The following is a 13,641-nucleotide window of genomic DNA, read 5'->3' as shown; positions in this document are numbered from 1 at the left end:
CCCAGATCCCATCTCCTGATTCCCAAGCCACTAACGGAACCCACCCCCCACGCTCTTCCTTCCTCCCTTAGTCCTCTTCTGCCTTCTGGTCCTTACCTCTTATGGTAAAGGAAGACTTGGGAAGAAGCATTTAGGGCTTATCTGGATGGGTTAAATCAGAGAACAGCTTGTTCACTTGCTGTTACTGGTTTTGCCCTCAGTAGCCAGGTGAGAGAATTTATTAGTTATTATAAGATCCAATTTAATAATTAATATTATACTATCCATTATTATGTCTACAACCTCTTCTAGGATGGACTCAATGTAACACTAAGACAAGATTTGATAAAGTAGGACACAGAAACAAGAGAATCAGTTTAGATGGCAGGGTATGTGTGTGTGTGTGTGTGTGTGTGTGTGTGTGAGTGAGAGAGAGAGAGAGAGAGAAACAAACTGAGAAAAAGAGACAAAAAGGGAAGGAGAGAGGAAGATCTAATTAACCTTGGCCATGCTACAGGGACAGTGTTGCTAATCCCATAATCTCAAGTGGTGTCAGCCTTCTTCAGGAAGAGAATATTGGTTTTCAAGATTGGCTGGATTTTGCCCAGTTAATTAAGAACCTCAGGGTGGGAGAAGAGACTTCTGTGTGAAGAGTGTGAAGTCAGGTGACATGGAGAAGGCTTATGAAAATCTGGTCTAGTAGAAGGGAGTTGAGGAGTCAACCTGCCCAGCTGCCCAAAAGTATGACCTTAGGCAGGGTGAAACAGGATAATACTAATGTGAGCTTACATTTACTTATTTGTTCCCTTTATGGTCACAGAGCACTTTTCATACATGGTGCTATATGTCAATCATTTTCATTAATTTGGTACTTCAGAAAGGCAGCAGGTAATAGAGAGAACTGGTTTTGGATCCAAGAAGACCTGAGTTCAGGTTCCCATCTGTGATATATACTGACTGTATGACCCTAAGCAAATCATTCTCCTCCCTCTATATAATTTGTTAAGATTGTAAGTTGCAAAGAGGTTCCCAGTCTTCATTGGTAAATAGAGTCCTTCATCTCTCAATGAAACCACACATCCACTTTCTCTCCCTATAGCATTTTACAGTTGACCATACTATCATCATAACAAGTAATATAGTTAATACAAGGATTATTATACTCATTTTATAGATGGGGAAATTGATGCTAACAGAGGTCAGGGACTTGCCTAGAGTCACACAGTGAGTGTAGATTGAGGGGAAGGTGTTGCTGTGAAGCAGGGAGGTAGGTCAGAACTTGTGCCAGGTCTACTAGGTACAAGTCCAGGGTTCCTTTCCACCTACTGTGCAGTCCAGTCTTGCTTGAATAATACACATAGTAGATAAGTAGTATTGGTTTACTGTGTCTCCAGCTCTCGCCATCCCCCTAAGCCAGGAAAGAAGGAGCTAGTCTCGACTTTTCTGATTTTTAAAATGTTTGGGGTGACAGAGGTGAGAACTCTTAGGGTCAATGAATGGATGGCAGCTTGAGCCCTCACCTCATATACCCAATATAGACTTCATTCCCCTCCTCTTTGTACTACACAGACACACATGAGCACATCACCATATTATATAGAAGATGAGCTTCCTGAGACTAGCCAGTATTAGACTCAGCCACAAATTTACCACTGCCCTTGGAGACTTAGAGAAATAGTTAGCCAACTGGGGCTTCCCTCTTCCATCCTTCACTACAAGGAAACTCTCTGATTCTGAAAGAATCAGGGACACCTTGACACTGATTCCTCCAGCAAAGCTAGTCCAAGTGGAGGAAGCCAGCCTTTTATGCAGGCTCCATCCCTAGGAGCAGGGGTAAGATTGCAAACTCACAAGAAGAGGGAGAGAGCGAGATTTTCTCTAGGACTCTTAAGAAATGTTATTGTCAGTTCAGTCAGAGCTCTCTTAATTGTGGATCCCAAACCAGCTTCCTCTCCCTCTTTCTGGCAGGGCTTTGGCACCCCCCATATAGATAAGCACCCTTTGCACAGAGCTGGAAGAAAAGATACCAGAGGACAAGTCTTGGTTTTGTTTACTAAATTCCCTAGGAAATAAGGGAGGTCAGGAACTTTCATCCTTTTCTCTCAGATCAAGATTTGAATGAGGGAGCCTGCATGCAGCAGTCCCACCCACAGGACTGCCTTCCCATCCCACCCACCCTAGAGAGGGGCTGCCTTGGAGCGCAGGGTGGGTGGAGTTTCTCTCTGTACTTTGCTCCAGCTTGGACAGCTTTAGGGCAAGGTCCCTGATGCCCACAGAGAGCATCCCTGTCCTCGATCAGAAGACCCTGGGGTTTCTGATGGGGAAGCCTGTCTGTGTTCTTCTGGCTATTGCTGGGGCTGTTATCCGGCTGTCACCCCAGCTTCACTGGGGATTCCAGCATGCATTGCTCTGGGGTGGGGGTATAGCTCTTTTCAGGGGCCCTTGACTCCCTCACCTTCAAAAAAGGAAGACCTCCCTTTGCCCATAGAATGGATATTAAACTGCTTTGGGACTCCTGCCTACCCTACCTTCCTCTGCTGTTCATGTAACTGCCCTGACACTTCCCAATCCCCACTGCCTTGAGCCTTTGATGCTCTGGCCAATTGTACCATCTCTAGCCTGACTAATTTTACCTTCTCTTTTATTTTGTCCTTTCAGAAAAGCCAGAGTTGGTATAACGTAAGTACTCGTGTTTCTCTTCACTCTGGGGACATGGGGGTGGTGGTGGGAGGAATTGTGGGAGGCAATGGGGAATGAGATGGTCTGGAGATCAGCTTGACCTTCATCCTGGGACTACAGGCCTGGAGGTCAGGGAAGTAGAGGTTTTCTCCTCACTATCCCCTCCTTCAATACCCGAATCCAGGATGCATTTGGTACAGGGTTATTCAGGGATGTCAAAATGAGCCATTTGACTCTGCTCTACCCCAAGGAAGTTAGTGCTTTGCTCTTAATCTGGGGCTCACTGGTCATTGCTAGAGAAAGGGTAATTCAGTGGACAAAATGGTTTTCTGGATGAAGGCAGAGTCCTAGTGGAACTACTGAGGGATAGCAGAGGGATCTAGGATTGGGGGCAAAGGAGGCTTTTGGAAAGATGAGTGGTCATTGTAAGGGGAGGGGCCACATGATTTGGGGTGCAGGGTGATTTCTACCTTGTAGCACAGTTTACCTCATAATTTGATATTTCAAGGAATAAGGCATTGAGTTAAAAGGGGGAAATGGGACTGGCAGTAGCATGGAAATTGGTTTCAAGGGGAAGCTCAAAGTCTTTACTTAAGAAGGACACACCAAGAGAATTAAGAATAAGTAGGGGGCAGCTACATGACTCAATGGATTGAGAGCCAGACCTAGATATGGATTTCTAAGACAGAAGATTAGGATTTTTAAAAAATGAATAAATAAATTTTAAAATAGCAGCCAGATGACCCAGTATATTGGGAGCAGGTCCTAGATACTGGAAGTCCTGGGTTCCAGTCTGGCCTCAGACATTTCCTAATTGTGTGATATTGAACAAGTCATTTAACCCCCAATTGCTTACCCCTTACCACTATTCTGCCTTGAAACCGATACCCAGAATTGATTCTAAAATGGAAGGTAAGAATTTTTTTTTAAGCCAATAAATAAAGGTATGTAGCTCCTGAGTCAGAACATAAAATTTAGAATGAATTGACAGGGAAGAGAAATAACGAAGAGCACAAAAGCAGGGACAACATTCTTAGGAAAAAAAGCAGTATAGTAAGAGAAAATTAATGAAAATAAGAAGTTAGAGGGAAATGAAGATTTTTAAACTAACTAGAAAGAGAGGAAATAGAGAACTAAATATTCATTTTAACGACTGGACCTGTGATTTCAATGGTGTTGGGAGCACTTGGTGAGTAACTTCCTCTACAAAGGGAGGTTAGCAGATTTTCTGCAATTGCTATTCTTAGTGAGGCACCTGGGCCTTGGAAAGGTCATGGCTATCCCTGGGTCACATAAGCAATATGTGTCAAAGGCAGATTTTGTACTCTCTCATCCTCAACAGTGTCTTTCCTGATTCAGAAGCCAATTTTGTTCTCTCTACTAGGAAAAAAAAGAAGAAATTCACATTTTAAGGGTAGATAAGACATAGAGAAGGTGGCAAGGACTAGGGTGACAAGGGTAGAAAGATGAGAAAAATGTCCAAATAGAATAGTTTTGAACTTCTAGGAACTCATTTATAACTGTCTAGGTCTAGGAGAGAAAATATTGGAGCCATCGTTCTACACTTCTCCTCACTTCCTGATCTATATCTGGGCAACAGATGGTCCAGAAAGAGGTGTCATCTCCTTGGTCATGTTGAAACAAGGCTCTCAAGATTTTGAACCTTTCCCTGGAGTGCTGTTGGCAAGTTACCCAACTGAGCTCCCTGCCCAACTGTACTTTGTCCTTTGGGATGGCACAAATAGGGATTTATATTAGGAGACAGGAGTCAAAGTGACCTGGCTTGACTTCATGCTGTGCTTTACCTGCTTCTTAATCCCTAACATCCATCCTAATTGAGCCCGTTTACCATCCCCAGCCTTCTCTGTATCACCTTGTTTCTCCTCCCAGAAATCTGGAGCAGGAAGCAGTTTCTGGAAAAGGACCATCTCCCATTTCCTTTGCCTTTGCAGTTCTTTGTCCACCCTAAAGAGATAGTGTTTATATGCCTTAGCTAATCTGGGAGGGAAGGAAGAAGGTAATAAAATAATATTAGAACAGAGATTCCCCCTTGAGGGGAGGGAAGTAAGAGATAGTGTACTGAACCCTTGGCAAGGAGAGAGCAAGAACTAGGGCCTCAATGCAGTTATAGGGACTTGGGCCAAAATCAATCCAGGCTTGTGTATCTGTGTTTATGTGCAATGATGTTTTAACATCAGGCATAAATCAATTCTTGTGAGATTTTAAAGTTTGTTCTCCTATGCTATTAAGTATCTAGCCCATACTGAACTGAGTGACTTATGGTCCTTAGTATCACACTCAATCCCTAGAAAGCAGACAGGGAGGCTGGTGGGGTCTCTCTTCCTTTAGTTTTGACTGGGATGGGAAAAAGAAAATAGAGTGCTTGCTCCACTTCAGGTTGTCCTCCTCCCCCTACCTCTTACCCCATTCCTGAAGCCAATACATTGACTCTGGCACTTGACCTCTGTTTCCCTTACCCACTTATTCAGAACAAGGTTACTAACCAAAAAGGAAAAGGGTAGCTGGCTTTCCCAGAGCTGAATACCCAAGACAATCAATCTCTTTGACTGGTCCAAGCTTACTTTTGGGATGCCAGACATTTCTATAACACCTGACACCCTGTTTCCATGGGCACTGTGTGCTATACCCCCCAGAAGGAATGGAGAAAAAAAAAAGCTGACACAAAGACTAACTGAAGGATTGAAATAGTTTTCTTATCAGAATTTGGCAGACCCACCTCTTTCATGCCTCTAATCTCTCCCCTCCTCTTCTTTCTCTTTTCTTTGTCCTATGGACTTTTCTGTTTTGTTTTGTTTTTTCACTTTTATTCTCCCCCTTATCTCTTATCCTTTCTTTTTTCCTCCTTGTTCCTCTCCTTTCCCCCTTTTCTCTGCCTTGTTTGCTTTTTCTCTTCCCCCTCTTCCCTCCTTCCCTTTTAGTTTTCTTCCCCTCTTCTCTCTTTCCCTTTCAATTGCCCTGCCATAGTCTTTTACTTCAATTTCTAAGCATGAGTGGGATAAAATGACTGTCAGCAAGAAATACATAGATGGGGGTCCTGGAGCTAGATTATATCTCCAGACCAGAAGGAGGTCAGGAACTGGGTTCTAAAATCAGCTACCCAAATGTTGGGGAGCACTGTTTCTCAGATATTCTTGTTTGGGGTCCTAGAAAACCCCTGAAGTTCTAATGATGAGCAGACATGTTGGAAAATAATAGACCAACTTGAGCCAGCCAGTGGTCTGATTTGAGAGGCCATATAGATTCCATCACTAGAAACTAGAAACTTGCGGAAGAGCTGCATCTCCTGTTTGATCCTTACACACCATTCCTCGCAAACAAACTGGACTTTTTCTTCTGCCTCCAAGTGTAGCCTACTCTGAGCCGCCAAATGAATTCATTCTTGATTATTTACCCATCACAAATCATTACCTTGCTGCAAGCTCTTTTCAAAGGAGCCTTAAATTATTGCTTACATCTTTCCTATATATAATTTCAAACTAGAGATTTCCTCCAGTGACCCAGACATGACAGAATTTGGACCTACTATGATCAGATTTTTCTTCTCTTCCTCTTTCTTCCTGTCCTGGCCACTAAACACATATAGACTCATTCATTTATAAATACCCCCCCTCCCAAAAAAAAAAAACCACATACAACCATTTCCTTATTTATTTGGGTTTAGCTCAGTGCCTCCAATTGTGGTATCTCCCCATTGTTTGCTGAAGGCCCACAGCCCTGCTTTTCTCTTGGTCCTATTGAGGTTGTCTGTGTACTTGCCAGCAGAGGGAAGTGGGATGGATAAGGGAGAGGTGGGGGGCAGAGCTAAAGGACTCTGGTTGAAGGAGGAGACATGGGAAGAAGAGCACGTGGAGAGGGGCTCTGTTCCTAAGGAGGAGCTAGACAAGTCTTGTGGGAAAGTGATCTGGAATGCCAGTCAGGCCTGGGCCCCCCAGGTCGAGAACCCTGTTCTGCTGCATGCTGCTCAGTCTCTGTTTCTCATGTTTGATCTCCTTTCTTTCTTATCTTTCTGTTTTTTTTTCTCCATGTGTTTTTCAGCATGAGAGACAGCACATCCGGAGAGTAAGCACTCGCTGCCTTCTGTGTACTTATTGTAGTCCATAGTGCCCTCAAGGGGCCAGCTGAAAGCAGCTCTGGGAATTGGGCTGGGTGGGCTGCCCCTTCCGCCTGTAAGACCAGCCTCTTTTGGAGGGCCCTGCCAGCTGGCCCTATTCTGGCCTTAGCCCCAAATGAGGATGCATGGTGGAAGTGAAACCCTGCCCGTGCCATGAGATAGTCATGTTCTCCCTAACCTAATGGCTGGACCCAAACTGGGGAAGTCAGTGTCTTCTTCCAAGCAAACCTACTGACTATCTGCCTACACAAATCTGTGCCCGTACTTCCCTAGATGCTGGCATCAGACCTCACCCACAGGCTTCAGCCTGTGCCCAGATACCTGCCAATGTATGAGCTCTCATGGATGCCTGAGTCCACATCAGAAAGTATCAGAAAGTTATGCTGACCCTTTTAAGAGTCTTCTTGTGATTCCATTAGCAGACCCTTGCCCTGGCCATGCTGCTTTGAACTGGTTTTCTTGATATTCCCCTTTGAGCCTGCGTGATCCTCCCAATCAAGGGCAGTTGGGTGGCACAGTGGATAGAGTGCTGGGCCTGGAGTCAGGAAGCCCTGAGTTCAAATCTAACCTCATATTCTTAAATAGCTCTGTGACCCTGGGCAGGTCACTTCACCTTTATCTGCCTCAATTTCCTCAACTGTACAATGGGGATAATCATAGTACCTACCTCCCAGGATTGTTATGAGGATCAAATAAGATAATATTTGTAAAGCACTTAGCTTAGTGCCTGGCACATTGTAGGTACTTAATAAATGCTTGTTCCCTTCCCCTTCCCTACGTAAGTGCTGCATCTATGATGCCAGACTTAATAGAGTGGTTCCTTCTGCCTCTCCTTTTTCTTCTGCCTTTCCTTTCTTAGTTCTTTTAGCTAACTCTTCCCAAAGTGGGTGTTGGAGGGAGGGAATGGGACAAATACCAAGTATGCTATCTCTTGTATAGTTGCCCTGAAGGGTAAGGTGCCAGCACCTGGGGTCTCCAAGTGGCCAAGACTTGAGTTGTACTAGATATGGGACCAAAGAAAGACCTGTCAGGAACCCAGCCCATTAGGATAGTAAGTTAGCATTGCTCAGGGTCCTGAAGTCCAAGAAAAACACCTCCAAGTCCCCTTAGATACGAGAGGGCACCCAGCCTAGACTGAGCACCAGGAAAGCACCCCTTTTGCAAGTTCTCTCCACTGGTCTTAGAGTCTCAAGAGTTGGAAGGGATTTTGGAGATCTTCGAACACTGGAGCAGGTATCCTCTCTGCTCCAGTCCTGACAAGGGAAAATCTATGAAAACATTGTGAGAGAGAACTAATTATATCCTCAGGCAGCCTACTCCATTTTAAGTGGTTTTAATTGTTAGGAAGTTGGTCTTTATAAGAAGTTGAAATCTACCTCTCCACAGTTTTTCACCCATTGCCCTGGGGCTTAACAGAACAAATTTAATCCCTCTACTATGTGGTAGCATTCTAGGTACTTGAAACCAGGCTATGATGTCTCACCTCCCTCCCTCCCTTCTCCCAGTCAGTTGTGTGTTCTCTCTCCTGGCTAAAAATCACCAGTGCCATGAATTGATCCTCATATAGTATGTCTGTGTTGCCCACCTTTGAACAAGACCTAGCCATTATTAAACGTCCTTTCTAAAACATGGCACCCAAAATGAAAACTGTACTCCAAATATGTTATAACCAAAGCAGAAGCATTTAAATGTATTGCTGGGGGAAGAGGCAGACCATTTGTTACACTGTTCTTTTCTGATTCCAAAGAGCCAGACACTTGGGAGAAAAGTAATAGGACTTGGGGAAGGGAGGGAGAAAAGTGGCAAACTGGGTAAGAAAGCATGGAGAAGTTAAGGAGAGTAGATGCTTTCTTTCCTATAAGTTAAATGGACATGAAGCCTCTACAAGCCACAGTTCCTCTGACACTGGGAGAACTGTATGCTCTTATATCACATATTCCCCCAAGGGTTTCCATATAGACATGTAGGACAGTCACACATTGGGACCTTTGCTTAAGACAGTAGGAAAGAGGTGAGAAAGGATAGAGGAAGAAGTGACAAATAAAAAATGGAGAAGGAAAATAAAGTGGAAGGTGATTTCAGAATGATCAAAAAAGAAGGGTTTGGAGGAAAAATATCTTCCATTTCTTCTGTCTGAGTGGACTGCAGAAGACTCACCAGGCAGAGGATATGGGCTTTGCAGGAAGCAGTACATACGGAAGGGCTCATATTCTATGAGTACGAATGGAATTTTTTTGTGGTGGACATGGTGAAGGCAGCAGTGGGATCATCCCTCCTTCCCCAAAAGGATGGGTCAGTATACTTGCCTTCTCTTTCTGATGGGGATTTTAATGGCATGTTATGACTACCCCAGAGCCTTGGATTAGCATATAATTGGTGTCAGAGAACAGTGCCATAGAAAACCCAGAAACTTCTGTTGTTCTAATTCTCAAATTCCCTTAAAAGTACTTGAGTACCTGGTATTCAGCTGCCTGATGCCTACACAGTGCAGTTTGAAGGGAAGAAGGGATGATTGAGGAGAAAGTGGAGGAGAAAGGATACCAAGGCAATTGAATCAAGCAGATGGGGCTAGAGGAGGATAGCCTAAAATGTCCAAGATAGGAATAAGCAAGAAATCCTAGAGGGAATAGATAGCAAGGACTGCCTAACCTATCTATGGTTTGATAAAGTGAGGTCCATTACTTTGTTCCCCAATCAACCCATCCTTCTAATCTTGCTTTACTGTGTCCCCCTACTTTTCCAACTTCCATGCTTATTTCTTCTGCCTCTTACTTCTGACTCTTTTTTTTCCACATTGCTGTATCACCTCCTTAGTTTTTTTCCCCCAATTCCCATTTATCTAGCTTCTAGGCCTTCTGTAGCCTGCTTAGTTGGAAGCTTCTATTTACATCCCCATCAGAGGTCAATATGTCATGCAACTCTACTTCTCTCCCAGTCCCTCTGCCCCTTCTCGACAATGCAGAGAGAGTAAGTACCACTCAGTCCCAGCTCCCCATGTTTATCATATAGTTAATATTTACCCTGGAGTTACTTCCCCCTTCACTGGCCTTGGGATCCTGCTTACAATGCACCTCTTCAGAAGTAGGGAGGGAGAGGCAAAGGTAGACAAAGATGGTGGTGAATCCTCCTTGCTGTTATCTGTTTGGGTGTAACTTGCTCCCACCCCATTATAGCTGGGACAAACATAGCACCTTTTATCTTATCCCTTAGTGATACTATTAAGGCAAAGATTCTTAACTTGATATCTCTGAACTTAAAAAAAAATTTATAATGATTTCAAAATAATTGGTTTTCTTTGTAATCCAATATATTTTATTTTATGAAATTAAAAAATCATTTAAATAAGGGGTCTGTAGACTCTATCAGAGTTCCAAAGGGGTCCACAACACAAAAGAGGTTAAAAACTGCTATAAGGGAATTGTTTTTAGCCTCATGGTCTCTCTTAGATTTGAGGTCTGAGGTTAGAGGGTAGAGGCAAGTAGAGAAACCATTGGTATTTTCTTTTCTTTTGTATGTGTGCAAGGAGGGATCAGGTGAGCAGAGTGTCTTTTACTCCACCATCTTAACTCCTAGCATACAAACAACCATTGGTATATTTTAGTGACTGTGAGGAGCTGTTCTGTTGTCTAGAATAAAAGTGGCATAAGAAAGACATGGTACCATGAGATGGGTTGTTAGAGAGGAGGGTAGGAATATGTACTTGTTGTTTGTGCTTGTAGGTTGTATTTATCAAGGTGGGAAATTATTCACTCAACATTTATTTAACAAATGTTTACTAAGCCCTTAGGTATATAAGTCTCAGCTTCCGAGAGACTACTACTACTAACTAACAGGTTTAAAGACAGAAACATACAGAATCGGAATTAATAAATTTAGAGTAGAAAGAAACTTTACAAGCCATCTGATCCAGTATCTCATTTTACAGAGATCCCTGAGGTCTGGAGTGGACAAATAAGTTTTTAATAGGGTCATACAGAGAGGAAAGGGACAGAGGCAAGATTTGGACCCTTGTCCTTTAAATCTAAATCCAATGTTCTTTTCACTGTTATTGACCATACACTGGCCTGTATGTGTAAGATAGGATTCCTATCTTTAAGTACCTTATAGCTTAGGAGATAAATTTATTGGGAGAATATCAGGGAATTCTATGTGCATACACATGCAGGTACACATTTGGAGGTAGGCATAAGTTAGAAGGTAGAGTGTTATGTGTATTATTTGGTATTTTCCAGCTATCTTCATATTCCCTAATGCCTCTTCCCTATTTCTTATATTCCCAATTACTGGCCACCCCTATACCCACTACCTCTTGGCTAGTATAGATTTTACCATACCTGAAGCCACAAACCTTGGCTCAAGAGGAATTGTGATGGTCAAAGCATAAACAGAGCCTGGGTGATGTCCAGACTGTCTGAGAGACCTAGCTTGTTCCTGAGAGCCAGAGTCAGTCAATGAATTTTCTTAGAAAGCTTGAATCATTTTTGTAAGCACCATCTTGCCTGCTTTTCTGTCCTTGCTCCTATCTTTGTCCCGGAGATCTGAACCTTTCTAGGTTTCAGCTATCTCCATTTATCTGGGCTCAGGCTTTATTATCCTCCACCTGCCTGTCTTTCAACAGCTTCACATTGCCTCCAAGGAAGTCAAAGTTCTTAAAGAGAAGCTGCTGGAAAACTTATTGCTAAAGAATCCATCATAGCAATGTGCCAAAGAAAGGATACTGCACTGGGAATCTGAAGACCTGAGTTCTTGCCCTGGTCCTCCCACTAAAATACTGTGTGACTCACATGACCTTCCAAGTTTTCATTGTCCTCATCTGTAAAATGAGAAAACTGAACTAGTTGATTTCCATGGTCCCTCTAGCTTGAAAATCCTTATTCTTTAAAAACTCTTTGGAAAGTAGAGATCTTTCTCAAATTCCCAAACCCATCCCACAGGGTCCCCACATACTCTTTCTCCCTGGCCTGAAATCAGCCCTGATAGATTCCTGACCATTCTGGGGTTCTACTTTCACTGGGAAGCTGGTGGACGAGGTTAGTGGGAGAATAAACAAAGCCAAAGAAGCTCCCAGCTCTTAGAGTCTCAGATTTCGGATTTCATCATCAGAGCAGCATCTCTGGTGCCTCCTTCCCCTCCCTCCACTTCAGGCTCTGGCCAACAACTTTCCTTTGCAGGAAACATCTGCTAGGGGAGGCTGGGCTGGGCTGGGGGTTACTGGAGGACATTGGCCAGGACCATCCCCCAGATCCTGTAACTTTAAGTGTGTGTTTGGGGCTGTGCGTCCTACCCTCCCTCCCTCATGCCCTACACAGGCAACTCTAACAAAGAAACTGTTTGCCAGGCAGTCAACCCCAGAGGATCGGGGACGGGTGGAGAGGACAGAGAAGAGGGGCTGAGGCTGTTCTTCTTGGTATGTCCAGTAGCAGCTGCCCAGGGGGAGGGCAGGGAGTCACAGCTCCCTTCCTGGTGACCGAGTGAGGAGTCTATGCTTCATTGCCTTGCCCCCATGAACCTTGGAAGTGACAGGCAGGGACAAAGGATTTGGGAATCTCACTCCATCCTGGCGCTTTGGATGGGCTCTGAGTCACTCTGTCATAAAGGCTTGCCGTGAACAGTGAGTGAGTCATAGAAGGGGCTGGAGCTTTGAACTCCACAGCATGGCCATACCTGCTCCTGAATCTGCCTGTGGGACTCACCTGAGCTAGCCATTTGGCTGGGGCTGTCCAGGACTCCCTATGGATATGGTACATGTATCACCTTTTGCGGGGCGGGGAGGCTTCCCAGCTTGCCTTTTTGGATGAAGTCTGAGAGTTACAATCACCACTAACCGGAAGGACGCATTTCACCACACCCTTTCCAGGGAATCCCCAGGAGTGGAAGGTCACCCACATTGTGAGCGTCAGTTGGGAAGAAGGGGCTCGATAGCGGGACACTGGCCAGTGAGCTCATCCTGTGACCTACTCTGACCACGTCCTTTTGGCTGGACACACCTTGTGTTGAAAAGGAGACCTGAGAGTGAGGGTTAACGACAGGACGGTCACTGACCCTTTGCCTTCCAGCCCGAGGTCACTGGTCTACTGTCAGCGCAGGCAAGAATCACCCTGTGGACAGTGGGGGAAGGGAGCACCAAGGAGCTGGACAAGTTAGGGGACCGGATGAGAGGGGAGCAATGGACTCTTTAACAGAATCTGGGGTGCTCTGGAGCCTAATGCTGGCTCAGGAAAGTGAGTCTTTGCCGTGTTACCTGCAGAGGTTCAACAGCTTATCCGCAAGCTACGAACACTGGTATTGCCATGGATCTGAAGAAATCCCAGCAGTGAGTGTGATCATTTTCTGTCTGCCTCTACAATAGATTCAAAATTCTTAGCATTTCTTATTTTGTTCAGTTTCCTGAGGGTTTACAGTACCGAAGGAGAGGGTCCAGGCTGCCCTGCTCTTTGGACTTTTTAACATCCACAGTGGAGGTGTATATAACTTTTGGAGAGAATAGCTGCAGGAATAAGAAGAGGGAAGGTTAATGATAATGTGCAAGACATTCCCACTAATGTCTAATGCTTGAGGGTAGACAAAAAAACAAAACCAAGCTGAAATAATCTCTACTGTGCTGTTTCCTCTGGAGCAGTCATGCTGATAAACCGCTCTGGCAGGATAGCGGAATGAGTGCCTTTGTTTGAAATTCTAATTTTTAGTCTTCACCCCTTTGCTTTTTTGCTTTTGAAACTTAGAGATCTCAGGTGCTGAATCTGAATTTCCTATTCCCCTACTCTTGAAGAAAGAGAGAGAAGATAACTTAACAGGACTGTCGTTTGGGAAATGTGGCTGGGCCTTCCGACCCTCTACACCTGTGGAGGCCT

The 13,641-nt window shown here is 44.4% G+C and overlaps 1 protein-coding gene across 17 annotated transcripts in view; it reads left to right on the top strand.

The window, feature by feature from the left end:
* GRAMD1B (GRAM domain containing 1B) overlaps nt 1–13,641 on the top strand; it is a 352,537-nt gene that overhangs the window by 297,483 nt on the left and 41,413 nt on the right. For 15 of the 17 annotated variants that reach the window (XM_056794185.1, XM_056794187.1, XM_056794188.1 and 12 more), the window contains one exon: nt 2,638–2,658. In XM_056794185.1, the coding sequence (XP_056650163.1) occupies nt 2,638–2,658 (21 nt within the window). Of the gene's footprint in view, nt 1–2,637; nt 2,659–10,041; nt 13,104–13,641 lie in introns of those variants that run through there. The other 2 variants (XM_056794194.1, XM_056794199.1) reach the window with 2 other exon arrangements.

This window comes from Monodelphis domestica, chromosome 4, assembly GCF_027887165.1.
Source record: "Monodelphis domestica isolate mMonDom1 chromosome 4, mMonDom1.pri, whole genome shotgun sequence".
Lineage (NCBI taxonomy): Eukaryota > Metazoa > Chordata > Mammalia > Didelphimorphia > Didelphidae > Monodelphis > Monodelphis domestica.
Note: the sequence above shows the minus strand (reverse complement) of the source record. Positions and strands in the feature narration are given on the sequence as shown.